The sequence below is a fragment of the Miscanthus floridulus genome, chromosome 16 (assembly GCF_019320115.1).
Source record: "Miscanthus floridulus cultivar M001 chromosome 16, ASM1932011v1, whole genome shotgun sequence".
Taxonomy (NCBI): domain Eukaryota; kingdom Viridiplantae; phylum Streptophyta; class Magnoliopsida; order Poales; family Poaceae; genus Miscanthus; species Miscanthus floridulus.
Genome location: NC_089595.1, coordinates 10,895,665 through 10,910,325, shown reverse-complemented (window position 1 = coordinate 10,910,325; position 14,661 = coordinate 10,895,665). Strand labels below are relative to the sequence as shown.

Genomic DNA, 14,661 nt, shown 5'->3' with positions numbered 1-14,661 from the left:
TCAATGAAAGTTGAATCTGTCCTTGTAACTATGAGCTAGCTGCTGCTATTGGCTCATTTCTACTGGTGGTACCTAGTAGTTGATGGTCTGAATGATCATTTGGTGTTTAGGTCACCATTCAACAACCATGTTTTTCCTTTTTCTTCCACAAGCAACTCTATGAAAATATTTGGTGTTTAGGTCACCATTCAACAACCATGTTTCATGGGATCTGTTATACCAATATAGCTCTTCTTGTTTAAGAAGTCTAAGATTTTCACTGATAATCCAGGTTTTCCTTTGCCATTGGTCTATAGAAAGAGAGTTTGTTTCCTCTAAATTTTCAAGAGTAATCAATTCTTCTTGAAGTTCTTTCCTAAGCTTTCTAAGTTCCCCCTGAAGATTGAGCCCCCACCCTTTAAACTATTGCTTCATCAGTTTAAATGACCTGTCTTTAAGAGTACTGAAATGCATAAAAGAACATTTGATTTGTGTGCTTAAAAAATTTCTGCTGGTATAGTTTTGGTTAGAAAAATGTTTTCATGCTTTAAATGACCTTTTATGTGAACCTAGATAATATAAAAGTTGTAGATAATTTAAGTATCTTTGTTGTCCTAAAAATTTCATGATTTTATCCTATCTTTGCTGGTGTGTTGTACAGTTCTGAGATTTTGTATAATTCGACCATGTGGCTGCTGCTACTTGCTACTCCTAAGTGGCTGCTACTCTTACTCTACTGCTACCACTCCTTCTCTATTTTTTTGCTTATATACTGCTGGTGTGTAGTGGCTGCTGCTGCTGCTGCTGCTACTACTACTACTCCTACCACTACTACTACTACTCCTCCTCCTCCTACTCCTCTTACTACTCCTACTACTCCTCCTCTTACTACTCCTACTACTCCTCTTACTACTCGCTACTCCTAAGTGGCTGCTGCTCTTACTCTACTACTACCACTCCTTCTCTATTTTTTTGCTTATATACTGCTGGTGTGTAGTGGCTGCTGCTGTTACTACTATTACTACTACTACTACTACTACTCCTACCACTACTACTACTCCTCCTCGTCCTCCTACTCCTCCTCTTACTACTCCTACTACTACTCCTCTTACTACTCCTCCTCTTACTACTCCTACTACTCCTCTTACTACTCGCTACTCCTAAGTGGCTGCTGCTCTTACTCTACTACTACCACTCTACTGCTACACTTACTCTACTCTACTACTTTCTACTTACTACTACTACTTGCTACTCCTAAGTGGCTGCTGCTCTTACTCTACTACTACCACTCCTTCTCTGTTTTTTTTGCTTATATACTGCTGGTGTGTAGTGGCTGCTGCTGCTGCTGCTACTACTACTACTACTACTACTACTACTACTACTACTACTACTACTACTACTACTACTACTACTACTACTACTACTACTCCTCTTACTCCTCCTACTCCTCCTCCTCTTACTACTACCACTCCTTCTCTATTTTTTTTGCTTATGCTGGTGTGTAGTGGCTGTTGCTACTACTACTACTTAACTACTACTACTCCTACCACTACTCCTACTAGTACTCCTCCTGCTCCTACTCCTCCTCCTCTTACTACTCCTCCCTCTACTTGCTACTCCTACTGCTGCTCTTCTTTCATTGATGCTCCTACTACTACTCCTAAGTGGCTACTTCTCTTACTCTACTACTACCACTCTACTGCTACACTTACTCTACTCTACTACTTTCTACTTACTACTACTACTTGCTACTCCTAAGTGGCTGCTGCTCTTACTCTACTACTACCACTCCTCTATTTTTTTGCTTATATACTGCTGGTGTGTAGTGGCTGCTGCTGCTGCTACTGCTACTACTACTCCTACCACTACTCCTACTACTAATCCTCTTACTACTCCTACTCCTCCTCTTACTACTCCTACTACTACTCCTCTTACTACTCCTACTACTCCTCTTACTACTTGCTACTCCTAAGTGGCTGCTGCTCTTACTCTACTACTACCACTCTACTGCTACACTTACTCTACTCTACTACTTTCTACTTACTACTACTACTTGCTACTTCTAGCTACTAACTATTGGCTGCTGTTGCTTTTTTTGCCAAATCTCCCAGGACTCACCCAGGACTTGTTGTCCCGTATTTTTCCATCAGCTGCTGCACTATGTTTGTTAAGCAGCAGTTGCTTTTTTTTGCCAAATCTCCCCTCTCCTCTCCTCTCCTTTGTTTTGCCGATGATGAAATTGTCCAAGTCCATACATTATATGGAATATGAGCTGATGATCAAGAACTTGCGAGGAACTTGGCATCATTAGCAGCCGCCCCTACATTACCTTCTCCTCTCTTCTCTGTTATGATGCCTTGATGCTCCAAGTTCAAGATCAGATGATGATTGACATGTTTCTGAGGCCTCTACCACTGCTACTTCTCGTTTTTTATATTGTTGTTTTATAGGACTACTTTGGTTTATAGACCTTTTTGATTTCTTATACCTTCTCGCGTACCTAAAGCACACTTTCTTGCATCTTTTAGAACAAAGCGTGAAATAATGTCGCGAACAACAGACCGTGCAGCTCGATGCCCCGAGCATGATGAGTAGCCAACCCTTGAGGAGCAAGCACTAGAGGACCAGCTTACTCAGGAACAGTTTGATAACGAGGTAGAAAAAGATCTAGAAGTGATGCTTACTCAGGAGGAGTGTGACGAGGAGGAAGGCCCTGAAGGAGAGGCTGCTGAAGGCGAAGAAGAAGAGGATGATGAGTCAGAAGAGGGATATGAAAGTCCCGAGGATCCTTTCCCACCTGAAGCAAGAAGGAGGCCAACGGAGGAAGATTTGGACAAGGATTTTGACCCGAACGAGGAGGTAGGGAAGAAGCCTTAGCTTGTAAATTTTGCTAAAGCTTTGGCTGTGTTACCTCTGCTAACACTTTGACCTGTCCTATATACAGGTCCCTCCTGAAACTCAGAAAAGACGACGTCGACGTCCGCGACATCTCGCTGGATAAGACGGAGTAGAGGAAAGGAGAGCAGAGGCAACAACCACAGAGACGGATCATGATGCCTCTGCTCCACAAACTCAAGACACAACCACGACTACCAAGCCTAAGAGGAAACGAGGGGATAGAAAAGGAAATCTATATCCAGATAAGGCTTGCTATGTGATAACGGAGGTTGGGCCAGCAGGGGAGATCCTTGAGCCGAAGGAATTAAGAGGACGATTCCGTAATGCGATCGGGGCCCTAGTAAGAGATAAATTGAACCCAGCAATCCCTAACTGGAAAGAGGTACCAGAGAACATAAAGAATGCACTATGGGATAGGCAGCTGAAGGTCAATTTTAGATTTCCAGAGGGTAAGCACGAATTGGTAAAAAATGCTATCAGGATGATGGGAGAGTCATTGCGACGTTGGAGGTCGGAGCTTAACACGAAGTATATCCAAAAGGGGTTAACTCCCTTCAACAAGTTTGGCAAAATAACTCCTAGTCAATGGGAGGAGCTCGTGGCTCAGAAGACTTCAGCGGAGGCATTGGAGCTCAGTGCTCGTAACACTGAGCTAGCGAAGAGGAACAAACACCACCATCATCTAGGCCCCGGTGGCTACTATGCCAAGGAAGAGCAGTTTAGAAAGATGGATGAAGAGGCCGCAGCTGCTGGGAATATCGATGTGACGAAGTTGAAGGTACGCTCAAGGAACTGGATATATGCGAGGAGTACAGAACCATCTGGCAGTAATCTTAAGTTTGATAAGCCGGAGACCCAAGAGGCGGTATCAAGGATACTGAAATATGCTGAAGACAAAGAGAAGGGCTCATTCAATCGTTCTAGAGAGAGGGACGAGCTTAGCCTTGGCTTGGGAAACAAGGAGCACACAGGCCGCACCAGGGGGCTAGGGAAAAGGATGACTTGGAAGCAAGGATTCGAAGAGGACAGGCACATGTATAAGAAACATGGCCGAGACCGGGAGACTAGTCTTGAGCTCCAAGTGAAGGCTCTAGTTGCGAAGGCGCTGGAGGAGCAAGGAATGTCTATGGAGCCACGTATATTAGTGACGCCACCGGGAGAACTGGCATTAGTTGGCAGCCCTCCGAAAGTTCCTAGCAGCCAAGGTTCCACTGCAGCCACAACCTCAGTCGATCTCATACGGGAACCTACTAGTTGCACCTTGGTGTTTCTCAGCGGCCGGCAGAACACTATGATGGAGGTGGCAACGGGTGTTGCACATCCTCCCGGTTGCTTACACCACAATAATAACATACCGCCGGACTACACTAGGGTCGAGGTGCATACAGTGAAGCTCGAGTTCATGCAGTGGAGGATAGATTATGCAACTCCCGAGGGGCTGGTGTTACTCGGAGACGTTATGGGGCAGTTCATCCTCTGGCACAAACAGGACATTATATTGACTGCTTCTTCGCCGCCTCCCCCTCTCCCAAATTTGGAGCGAGTTGTTGAGGCCGGGGAGATATTTTCACCGTCTCGTGACCCCCATATTCCTGAGATGCCACATTCTTCCCCGCCTCCTATCGAGCATGTGCCTGATGAGATGCCACAACCTTCTCCAGCTCGTACCAGGCAAGTGCATCATGAGATGCCACAGTCTTCTCAACAAGCACAACCGATACATGAACAACGAGTGCCTCCTGAAGAAGGTGATGCACAAGAAGATGAGGACGTGCCTGAATGGGAACTCCGAAAGAAGATTCCAATCCACATAAGGCCAGTTTATGTTCCGATCAAAGACGTCTCGTCGGTGTCCAAGTGGTATTCCCATGATCAGTTCAAGCCTGAAAACCAAGTTAAAAAAGTCCCATCACGGGGTTCTGAGGAGGCCGTCAGTAGCAAACTTCACCAAATTGCAAAGCAGTATCCAAATGTTGATGCCATCGAATGGTCAAAGGATTGCCCGAAAAAATATGAAAGAGGCAAGCCCTTCCTACCAAACCGGGACATCCAGCGCCTACCACTTGGAATGAGAAGGTTCCATGATTGGTACTTGCGTGTTCTCCCAACGAGCATAGATATCATACAAGCATGCTTTCCCACCGGCACATTTGGAAGCCCAGCCGGGAAAATTGTCTTTGACTTCAATGACATGCACACATGCTTTCACCTGGGAGAAATGGAGATGAATCTAATTCGCACGTGGTGCCTGTAAGTCCTTGTCCTCCCGATATGATATGAATGTAATCTTTGAATTTTGTTGTAACTAACCCACGCCGTGATTTGTAGAATGCAAGTGCACATTGTCAAACAAATGCCAAGTGTGAAAGCCGGGTATGTAGACCCTCAAGCTATAGCCCAAACAAATTTTAATTACCCTAAACGGTGGACACTGGATGCCAAAGAGCTAGCAGCTACAAAGACTCCTCGGGAGAAAGAGAGCATCCATAGTGCGAAGCTAAGGGAAGAGTCCCTTAAGGTTGCGGCATACATTGCTCTGGCTTTCAAAAATCTCCAACAACACTCTACTATATGGCTACCATACAACTTCGAGTAAGTTCAACTATAACTTAAAGCTATGTTCGATATATTTTATTCGATGTAAAAGAGCTTATCTAGTTCTATGATTAAATCCATGCAGCAACCACTGGATTTGTATAGCCGTCGATGTCGGGAAGAGCATGGCATGGGTCTTTGATTCAATAGATAAGGACCCGGCGACATACAAAGACTTCATATCGATTCTCAAGACGTATACATATCGACAATCCTCATTAACTTATATGTCTGTATACATACTTGTAACGTTCACTTATGCATACTAACAAGTTGTATTTGCTAAAATAATTCGAACAGGGCATTTAGGTTCTATGTCTCTCATCATCACGGAAGGCATGATCCAGCGAGGAAGGAAAAGCTGGCTATAAAAACACTATGTGCGGTAAGTGTAACTTACTTCTTCAGTACTCCATTACATGGCTGTCAAAAGCATTACCTAATATTTTCATATGCAAAACACACAGTGCCCCAAGCAGAGGCCTGGGAGTGTACATTGTGGATACTATATATGTTCTATGATGAGTAACACCGGTGCCTACAGGAGACACCCCTTAAGGGTAAGTTTGAACCTCTTCACCCGTAGTATAAAAACTTCATAAATGGTATGAAATACTAAACTGAAACTTGTTTTCTTGTAGTGGAGAGAAGAGAAAGGAATGAAAAGAGACCCATACAAGGATGACCAACTCTTAGAGCTCGTCGACGACCTTTGCAACTTCATATTGGACCAGATTGTACACGTCAGAGGCGCCTACCATGATCGAGAGTCTGACTTAGGTACAAATCCTCAGTACCAACACCTTCGTGAGACTGAAAGGCTAGCTCTAGGACGTTGATAACAATGTGTATGAAATTTGTATATTTAATGATGGATTGTATATATATATCATTACGAATTGGACTTGTAATTGTACTTTATATAATACTATTGTGCTTGTAGTCGCGTTCGGAACGTTGGTCGCGTGGCGTTCGGCAACGCGAACGTGGTTCGGAACGTTGGTCGCGGGGCGTTCGGCAACGCGGATGCTGAATGGAATACGCAGAAACAAACAGTTCTGGTCGAATTTGAATTGCAAATTTGAATTTTTTTGGTGGGAAAACGTACTGTAGGGGCGGTTCTAGATTGAACCGCCCCTACAAACAGGTATTATAGAGGCGGCTGGCACTACAGCCGCCCCTACAAATAGATTTGTAGGGGCGGTTGGTTCTTGAGCCGCTCCTACAAATAGATTTGTAGGGGCGGTTCGTAATACCAGCCGCCCCTACAAATCTATTTGTAGGGGCGACTCAATCACCAACCGCCCCTACAAATCTATTTGTAGGGGCGGCTTGGGAACCGCCCCTACAAATGCATGATTTGTAGAGACGGTTCGGTAGGGGCGGCTGGCCAAACCGTCCCTACAAAGGGTTACCAGCCGCCTCTAAAAATGCTTTTTGTAGCAGTGTATCTAAATGTTAAGCTCCGCCCGACATAGTGTTATCTAGAAATTAATAACCTCTTAGTGGAGGTGGAGGCATGAGGATACTATAACGACACCGACTACGTACTAGGAATCAAATTCTGATGACCATGTTTCATATTTACGTGAAGGCATCATTTACACATGTACCGCGCATTTTCTGTTCAAAGAAACAAACATGCCATTTCATACCACGCACACGAAGTTCAGGACACACGTACGGCCTCATTTTCTACACGGTACGCTTGGTAGCTGTGTAATGTAGCTTCTCGGGTTTTGCAGATCAACACAGAGGTACGGGTGTTCATATTTATCGCGTTATTATAGAAAACATTTAGCAATATTCTTATTTTCAGACCATCATGTTTTTCTTTTTCTTTTTTTTAAAAAAGTACCAGGCTCTGCGACCACGCACAGCCAATTCTTATACATGTATAGTTTTCAGGCTATCAATTGATCGCAGAATAACAGAAAATAGAACACAAACGAGAGGGAAATCCAAATTTAAAAACAAAGTTTAATATTTTTTGACATCCATTCCATGGTGAAAACGTCCCAAGCAACCATCTCCAAAGCTCTGATCATCGAATGGATGATCTGCCTCGTATCCACAGACTGCACCAACATTCAAAAGCACCGCCAATTATATTCCTAATAACTCACGCAAGTCTTTTGCGTATTTGAAAAAAAATATTTCTTGGAGATTGTTGAAAATGGTTATCGACACGTTCAACCATCATGTAACAATGCAAATTCTCGTCGATCATTATATTGTCCAATAATGCCCAACCGTGTTAGAAAAATGCGGAAATGACGTTCGAGGGGCGGACTGTCCTGCTCTATTACTATGGTCACCACTACAGGGCCCCAATAAAAAAAAGCCTGGTCCAATATGCACATACACATGTACCTCTATGTACATTATATATTGTTGCGCACAGCCAGAGAGAGAGATAATAGCACTAGTATGCTTCTAGATTATAGTTCTAGGTCGATCATCGTCATTCTTACTTTTCTTTCTTTTTTGTCTTTTAGTTTAACCTTTTTTATTATAGATGCTGAAAAACATCCTCCTATACTCCTATATATGCACATCATGGTTGCACTCGGCTGGAGAGAGACAATAACGATATTGGCCCCTACTAGTTCTAGTTTGATTGTCGTCGTTCTTAGTTTCTTCCTTTCTTTCTTTTTACAACGATGCTGGAAAGTATGCATCCTCCTATAACTTAAATAGAACAGGTGTACCGTCATTTTGGTCACCTTACACATGATTTTTTTTTTAAAGACGATTAAATTCTTCTCAACGACAAAACCAGAAAGGCAACACAATGCATCTAAGTATAGCTTGCACGACCGCCGATGTGACAGCAATTCTATATGCACAACCGACGCTGAGATCCGACGACAACAACCGACGCAACATGCAAGACAACCTCAACCCTCTGAGCGCCTCCATGCCATGGCCTTCGGGGCGGCTCCAACGGAGACCAAATCGCCAACATGCATCGGATTCTATATATCGGGTGAGGACGAAACTGAGCACCGAGCTAGCGAGAGAGCAATAGCCTGTCTCGCACATCTTTCGGAAAACTGTCTCACGGCAAACTCCACGTACTCCGTGTTGTGATGTTGGTTTTTATTATTTTCGGAGATGACATTCCTCTACCATAGTTGGGGACGCCCTCAGCACGGTGACATATTAGTGCAACAACCAACACTTGACGTCGTCGCCATCTGAAAACAACGACACATCACAAAAAGGTTTAGAGTTTGAAGCTTTGGGCCACCAGGCCATGCAGATCAACCTCACCGGCCTCTATGTACTATGAGAGCTGCTCCTGATCCCGGTTCAAGTTTTTTCACGGGAATGGGGGAGGCTCGGTACGGCCGGGTGCTGGCGGCGCCCGATCCGAATGCTGCCGGTGGCTTGTCGCGTTCTCGTCGGGGGCGTCGGGTCTCGGGGATTCTGGGTTGCTCTGGTCCTTGTGGGTTCCTAGGGTTGGTGGGTATTCGGCTTGTGGCCTGTGGGCAGGAGATGCTTGGAGGGAGGACACGCCCGAGGGGGGCGTCGGATATGAGAATTGAGTAGCTATGGATTGCTAGCCTTTGACCATTGGGTCAGTAGGATTAGCGCGATCGGATTATGCAGCATGGACCTGCGAAGTATGCTTTGTTTCACACTTTCCTTTGGCTGATCCTTTCGGTTGCTTTTTTTTTCACACATTATTCCTTCAGCTGATCCTTTCGGTCTTCGGGAACAGGGTTCATTTCTCTGTCCTGTGATGACATGTGACACTAAAAAGGCGATACAGTTCTTCAACCTCAGAAATTAGGCTACCCTTTGTTCTATTTTCACTAACTTTGCATTCTATCATGCACACTCTGATTTGTTTCATGTTAAGTTCATGTGGTCAGAACTTGCATCAGTTGACAGTTTGTCGAAATAATTGGCAGGATATCTATTTGGATATATGGACAAGGTGTCTGAAGATACTCAGTGAGATGGATAAGAAGAAAGCGGCCGATGACACTGAACCAGGACCAGCTCCTTCTCGTGCCGTCGACAGATTTGGTTTTATAAAGCCAGAACAAAGCAACTCACCTGATGGAGTACCAAAAGGCAAATCTATACATGAACGTGAAAGGTATGACCTGCCATACAATATATTTATTGTCAGAATGTGTGGGCTGTATGATATATTAGGGTCATTGTATCTTCTTGTTTCTACCAATTTGATAGGTTATTCAATTCCAAATTTCCAAGAGAAATTTCAATATTTGGGATCCAATTCGCGTGCCTAGCTCTCAAGATTTGGGATCCGATTCGTCTGACTTTCAAAATATGACACTGGGAATGCAAATTGCTTCAAGATAAGGGATTTCAGCCATTTTCTTTCATTTTCCTTTTCCTGAAATGCTTTCTCCTCTCCCCAGCCACCTGAAAGGCCAAACTACCCCTGGCTCAATAGAACAGCCGAAGAGGGATAGAGGATTATGCCTTACCCTGGAGTGATCTCAAAGGGGATCATGGCTTCATCCACCGGAGAGCGCCGCCGAGCCTCTTCTTGGGGTCCAGCCGAAACCCTAGCCGTCAATGGCTGTGCCTGCCTGCTGCAGCGTGAGGAGCGCAGGATGGGGGAGCCTCGGGAGGCAGAGGGTGGTCGGGACGGGGAGGGGCGGCGGCGGCAGATGGCGGAGGGGGCTCGCCGGTGGCTACGTGCCCGTGTACAAGCGCCTGTGCGTCCGCTCTTCCTGCGTCGCGACTGAAGGGGCGGAACGAAAGCTACGATGGAGGAAGAGAGGAACGATGGACTTATCTTGTTTTAGTAATGCCAAGGGTAATTTGGTCTTTTTAGGTGTCAAGGAAAGGTCAAAAGATTAAAGAAAAAAGGAAAATAAGAGAAAAAAGGCTGGAATCCCTTATCTTGAAGCAATTCGCATTCCCAGTGTCAAATTTTGAAAGACAGACGAATCGCGAATTGGATCCCAAATATTGAAATTTCTCAATTTCCAATAGGTGGCTGTAAGATCATCCTAGATTCTATTTTCTTCTTTCTAGCAGCTCTTACTACATTTCTGTGCATAAGATTGGGTCTTAACTTGATCAGCACTTACTGGAGGGGTGGTTCTAATACATTAGACTACTTCACTGATAAATCACTCTCCTTATTACTACCTTACTCATGCCTCTGACACCATATTATCGATCCTTTTCCGTATCAGAGTATTTACTTGTGTAAATCAGTTAATGGCTTACTGCATCTTACTTTTTATTTCTCTAAACAGGCTACCTTACAAGGTGCTTTTATTCTATTTTCTTTTTCTGTTACTATAGGGAGGAAAGAAGGATAAGAAAATGGAGGAAGATGATAGGTGTTGGTGGTAGTGACTGGAAGCATTATGTTAGAAGGAACCCTCATGTGGTTAAAAGGCGAATAAGGAAAGGAATTCCTGATTGTCTCAGAGGACTTGTTTGGCAGTTGATTTCAGGCAGTCGGGACCTCTTACTAATGAACCCTGGGGTTTATGAGGTACCCATAAGGATCCTTTTTTATCTTGCATCTTCTAGTATTCTATGTGATCGTGATTTGCCTAGTTATACTTGATTGAGAAACAGGGGAACAAGTGAACAGCACATGAAGTGGCATACATGTATTGCCTGTTCGCTTGTTGGTTTCAGCCAGCCCAAACCAGCCAGCCAACAGTGTTTTTCTCTCACAATAAACCAGCACCAGCCAGCCCAAACCAGCCCAGAAACCAACCAGCGAACAGGCCGATTGTTAAATAAGATATTTGAACTTTTAAATATTATTTATACTCACATCAAGTCATCAACATTGGATCCCATTGAATTCCATTCTTGAGGTGCAAGTTTGTGCAGATAACTCCACCATGCTTTTATTGACCTCACTGAAGTATGTGGCTAGTCTCTTATGTCCTGATAGTTTTGAAGGAATTAATGTCCTATTTTTTTATAGTTCTGTATCTATTACAATTTGCATTTATATTTCTTAATTAATGATCAGAGTACTATGTAGACTAGTGCTCTCGCTATTGTTATATTACTCTTACTTGTATCATTGTGCTATACTTTGGGCAGACACTGGTGATATATGAGACATCGGCCTCTGAATTGGAAATTATTCGTGACATATCACGCACATTTCCATCTCATATATTCTTCCAACAAAGGCATGGTCCAGGACAAAGATCCTTGTATAACATTTTGAAAGCATATTCTGTCTATGACAGGGATGTTGGATATGTGCAGGTTTGTGTTTGAGTCCGGTGGCCTCATTTTTGGATTATTCTATTGTTTACACAATTCATTTCACAGGGAATGGGATTTTTAGCTGGGCTGCTGCTTCTTTATATGAGTGAGGAGGATGCATTCTGGTTATTAGTCGCATTGCTAAAGGGAGCTGTCCATGCACCAATGGAAGGCTTGTATCAGGTAATAGTTATTATCTTAGCATTACATTTGGATTTCCAGCTGTCATAATTTGAGGGCTTCATAATGCTTGTTTCATGGCTGTCTTCATTGTCTATCTTATCTGACATATATAAATTTTAAACTACTAAGTAAAATATTTTCCTGGCTACTCGTATTCCATCAGTGTTCATCTTTAGTTTTGAGTGATTAGTAATGCTGGAGATGCAAAATTGTAAAATTTCTTCTTTTCTTGAGTGAACCTATGTACTATAAACTTCTACTGATTGGTTTTTACCCTTGGAACAGGCTGGTTTGCCGCTTGTGCAACAATATCTGTCTCAGTTTGAGAAATTAGTTATGGAGCTCATGCCAAAATTGGGACAACACTTTGTTGAAGAAATGATAAACCCAAGCATGTATGCAAGCCAATGGTTTATCACAGTTTTCTCATATTCCTTCCCATTTCATCTAACTCTTAGAGTTTGGGATGTGTTTCTTTATGAGGTTAGAATCTTATTCTGCCATATGTGTATTTCATGTTTAGATTGCACCTTGGGTTATTTGATTTTTCTCATATCTGTACAACTCCTTCATTAGGAAACCCTACTGGTTTACATAAATAGTTTTGACCTAAGATATACTACCTCTGTCCACAAAAGAACGCAATTCTAGGTGTAATCTTTGTTAACGTGTCTAAAGTTTGACCAAATATATAGGTAAAAATATTAATGTTTATGACAAATAAGTATAACGTGGTATTATAATATTGATATTTTTTCATTTGACTAACTCGATACCTTAACTTGTTACCGTGCTAGACTTGTATTCTTTTGTGGACAGAGGGAGTAGTTATATGAAATAGATTGCTGTGCTACTCTTAAATGGTCTTCTAACAACACAGCTGCTTGTTCCTTTTCTCAGTACCCTTTTCATGTGCAGCCAAAACCTTTTAGCTTGAAAAGTTTATTCATTTGATCAGGTTATTGTTTGATGTGTTATATTCATTTGAATTTAGGTTCTAATCTACCAATCTGTAGTTGATGTAATAGTAATACCAAAAAAATACTGATTATATTGTGCACTTTCTGATCTGGTTGCTATTTATTATTGCTGGTTGATACCTAACAGGGTATTAAGGTTGTATTCCAAGTTGGATTGGCTCTATTGAGATTCTGTCATGATGATTTGGTGAGTATTTTGTATCTTCTGTCACTTTCGCTTGAAACCATATTTCAAACAAATATTGAGAAATACTGAATTGCTATCCTACCATCAGGTCAAATTACCTTTTGAGAAACTGCTACATTCCTTGAGAAATTTCCCTGAGGAGGCAACAGATCCAGATGCATTATTGCCACTTGCCTTCACATTTAAGGTAATTCACTTCCTATTGCGCAAAACATGTGTGCTTGCTTTTTGATAAATGTGCTCTTACATGTATCATATTCATGTGTTTCTTTTAATTTTCCCATCATAGCAAAAGCTAAAAGTTGACCTGTGCTGTTTTCTGAAACTTTCTATCTGTTGCTTTTTGGCTTTGGGTTACAACATTCTGTCTCCTTTCTATAGTAAGATAAGAGAAGTACGGTATAAATTAAAGGTACTATACTACTATATGGATTCTCTTTATTATAAAGTATTCTTTTTAACCTATAAGTTTCAGGAATCTTCTTTATGTGGCTTTAATGTTGATGCATCTGTTTGCTAGCTAATATTTCCAATACTGTGGTGCTTGATTAGTTTGCAATTCCATTATAGCATGTTGCCACTGTTACCTTTGTATTCCTATTTCACTTCACTTCTGTCCCAATAGATAACTGAATTAGCAAATTTAGAGAACCACACCAGCATGTCACCTGTCTCACTTTGTTGCATTCAGACGTGAACGAAAATCTAGCAACCTCCATCTGCTTTATCTGTATTTTTTTGTCAGTCATGAAAATTTGGCCACCTGGTAGATAATAATTGTTATGGTTCTTTCGTATTTTTTTTTTCAGGTATCGAGTCGTCTTGAGGAGCTTCAGAAGGAGTATCAGAAGCCGGGGGAGGGCACCAGTGAAACTTCAAGTAGCAAGCGGCTTCAGCCCCTCATATCGAAAACAATGAGCAGGGTCGGTAGCCGTGTGATGTCAAACTTAACTGCTGACAGAACATGACAAACATGGTCCCTTGTGTTAAACAAGCCACGCCTTGTTGTAATTGTAACTTCGATGTACATTGTATAGAAAGAATGCCCTTTATTCCCATCCTTGTTCTTTGTTTTTGTTACAATTACATTGCTTTTATAAACCGAAGAGGTAGTACCGGCCCTTGAACTAGGTGGGGTGTCGAAGTTTCTGATGTACTCATTTCTGAAGAAATGTAAATACTTGTGGGTTGATGCAATGAAGTGATGTTTCAATGCTTTCTTTTTGAGAAGACTGGCTGCAAGTTAAGATTGGATCGATAAATATTGCTAGTGTCAACCAATGTCAAATTAGCAGTGCATTTTTTTTTCTTTCCATTCAGTAAATATAATTAATCTGTAGTCTCCCTTCAATTTTTTAAAAATCATTAATCTTGCCCCCAGAAAAATATGATTTGGTGATGTAGCATTCAATGGTTTACGCTGCACCTATCAGAGAGAACTTGGAGCTCCAAAAGCGACATCCAACGAGGATCTGAGAGGAGCTCCTACAGCGACATCCAACCAAAATCAGAGGATGAGGAATTGAGGATGCTCTGCTGCTCTCCATTATTGGCGATGGATTAATTGAATATTGTAAGGGGATTCAAATTTGGCTTACATGC

At 42.4% G+C, this 14,661-nt stretch overlaps 1 protein-coding gene and 1 long non-coding RNA gene across 4 annotated transcripts; both read left to right on the top strand.

Moving 5' to 3' along the window:
• The first annotated feature begins 5,366 nt into the window (after positions 1 to 5,366).
• LOC136511635 (uncharacterized) lies at positions 5,367 to 6,192 on the top strand. Its single transcript, XR_010772781.1, has 4 exons — positions 5,367 to 5,469; positions 5,558 to 5,668; positions 5,773 to 5,857; positions 5,940 to 6,192. It is a non-coding gene; the product is annotated as an uncharacterized lncRNA (long non-coding RNA).
• Positions 6,193 to 8,610: 2,418 nt separating this feature from the next.
• Positions 8,611 to 14,241, top strand: LOC136513733 (uncharacterized). Of its 3 annotated transcripts, none has more exons than XM_066507693.1 (9): positions 8,611 to 8,699; positions 9,393 to 9,583; positions 10,774 to 10,969; positions 11,539 to 11,709; positions 11,776 to 11,892; positions 12,178 to 12,375; positions 13,000 to 13,059; positions 13,148 to 13,246; positions 13,869 to 14,241. In XM_066507693.1, the coding sequence occupies exons 2-9, from the start codon at positions 9,441 to 9,443 to the stop codon at positions 14,025 to 14,027; spliced, it is 1,143 nt and encodes a 380-aa protein (XP_066363790.1). In that variant the 5' UTR covers positions 8,611 to 8,699; positions 9,393 to 9,440; the 3' UTR covers positions 14,028 to 14,241. The 3 variants fall into 3 exon arrangements, with proteins under 3 accessions (XP_066363790.1, XP_066363789.1, XP_066363788.1); XM_066507692.1 differs by having other exon boundaries at positions 8,669 to 9,101; XM_066507691.1 differs by having other exon boundaries at positions 8,669 to 9,583.
• The last annotated feature ends 420 nt before the right edge of the window (positions 14,242 to 14,661 follow it).

Bases quoted from the DNA above. Each gene is read 5' to 3' on its own strand.
- LOC136513733 (XM_066507691.1), top strand. From the start codon at position 9,312: ATGCACACTCTGATTTGTTTCATGTTAAGTTCATGTGGTCAGAACTTG. The intron at 9,584-10,773 runs GTATGACCTGCC...CTGTTACTATAG, and splicing joins TCTATACATGAACGTGAAAG to GGAGGAAAGAAGGATAAGAA. The intron at 10,970-11,538 runs GTACCCATAAGG...TACTTTGGGCAG, and splicing joins TGAACCCTGGGGTTTATGAG to ACACTGGTGATATATGAGAC.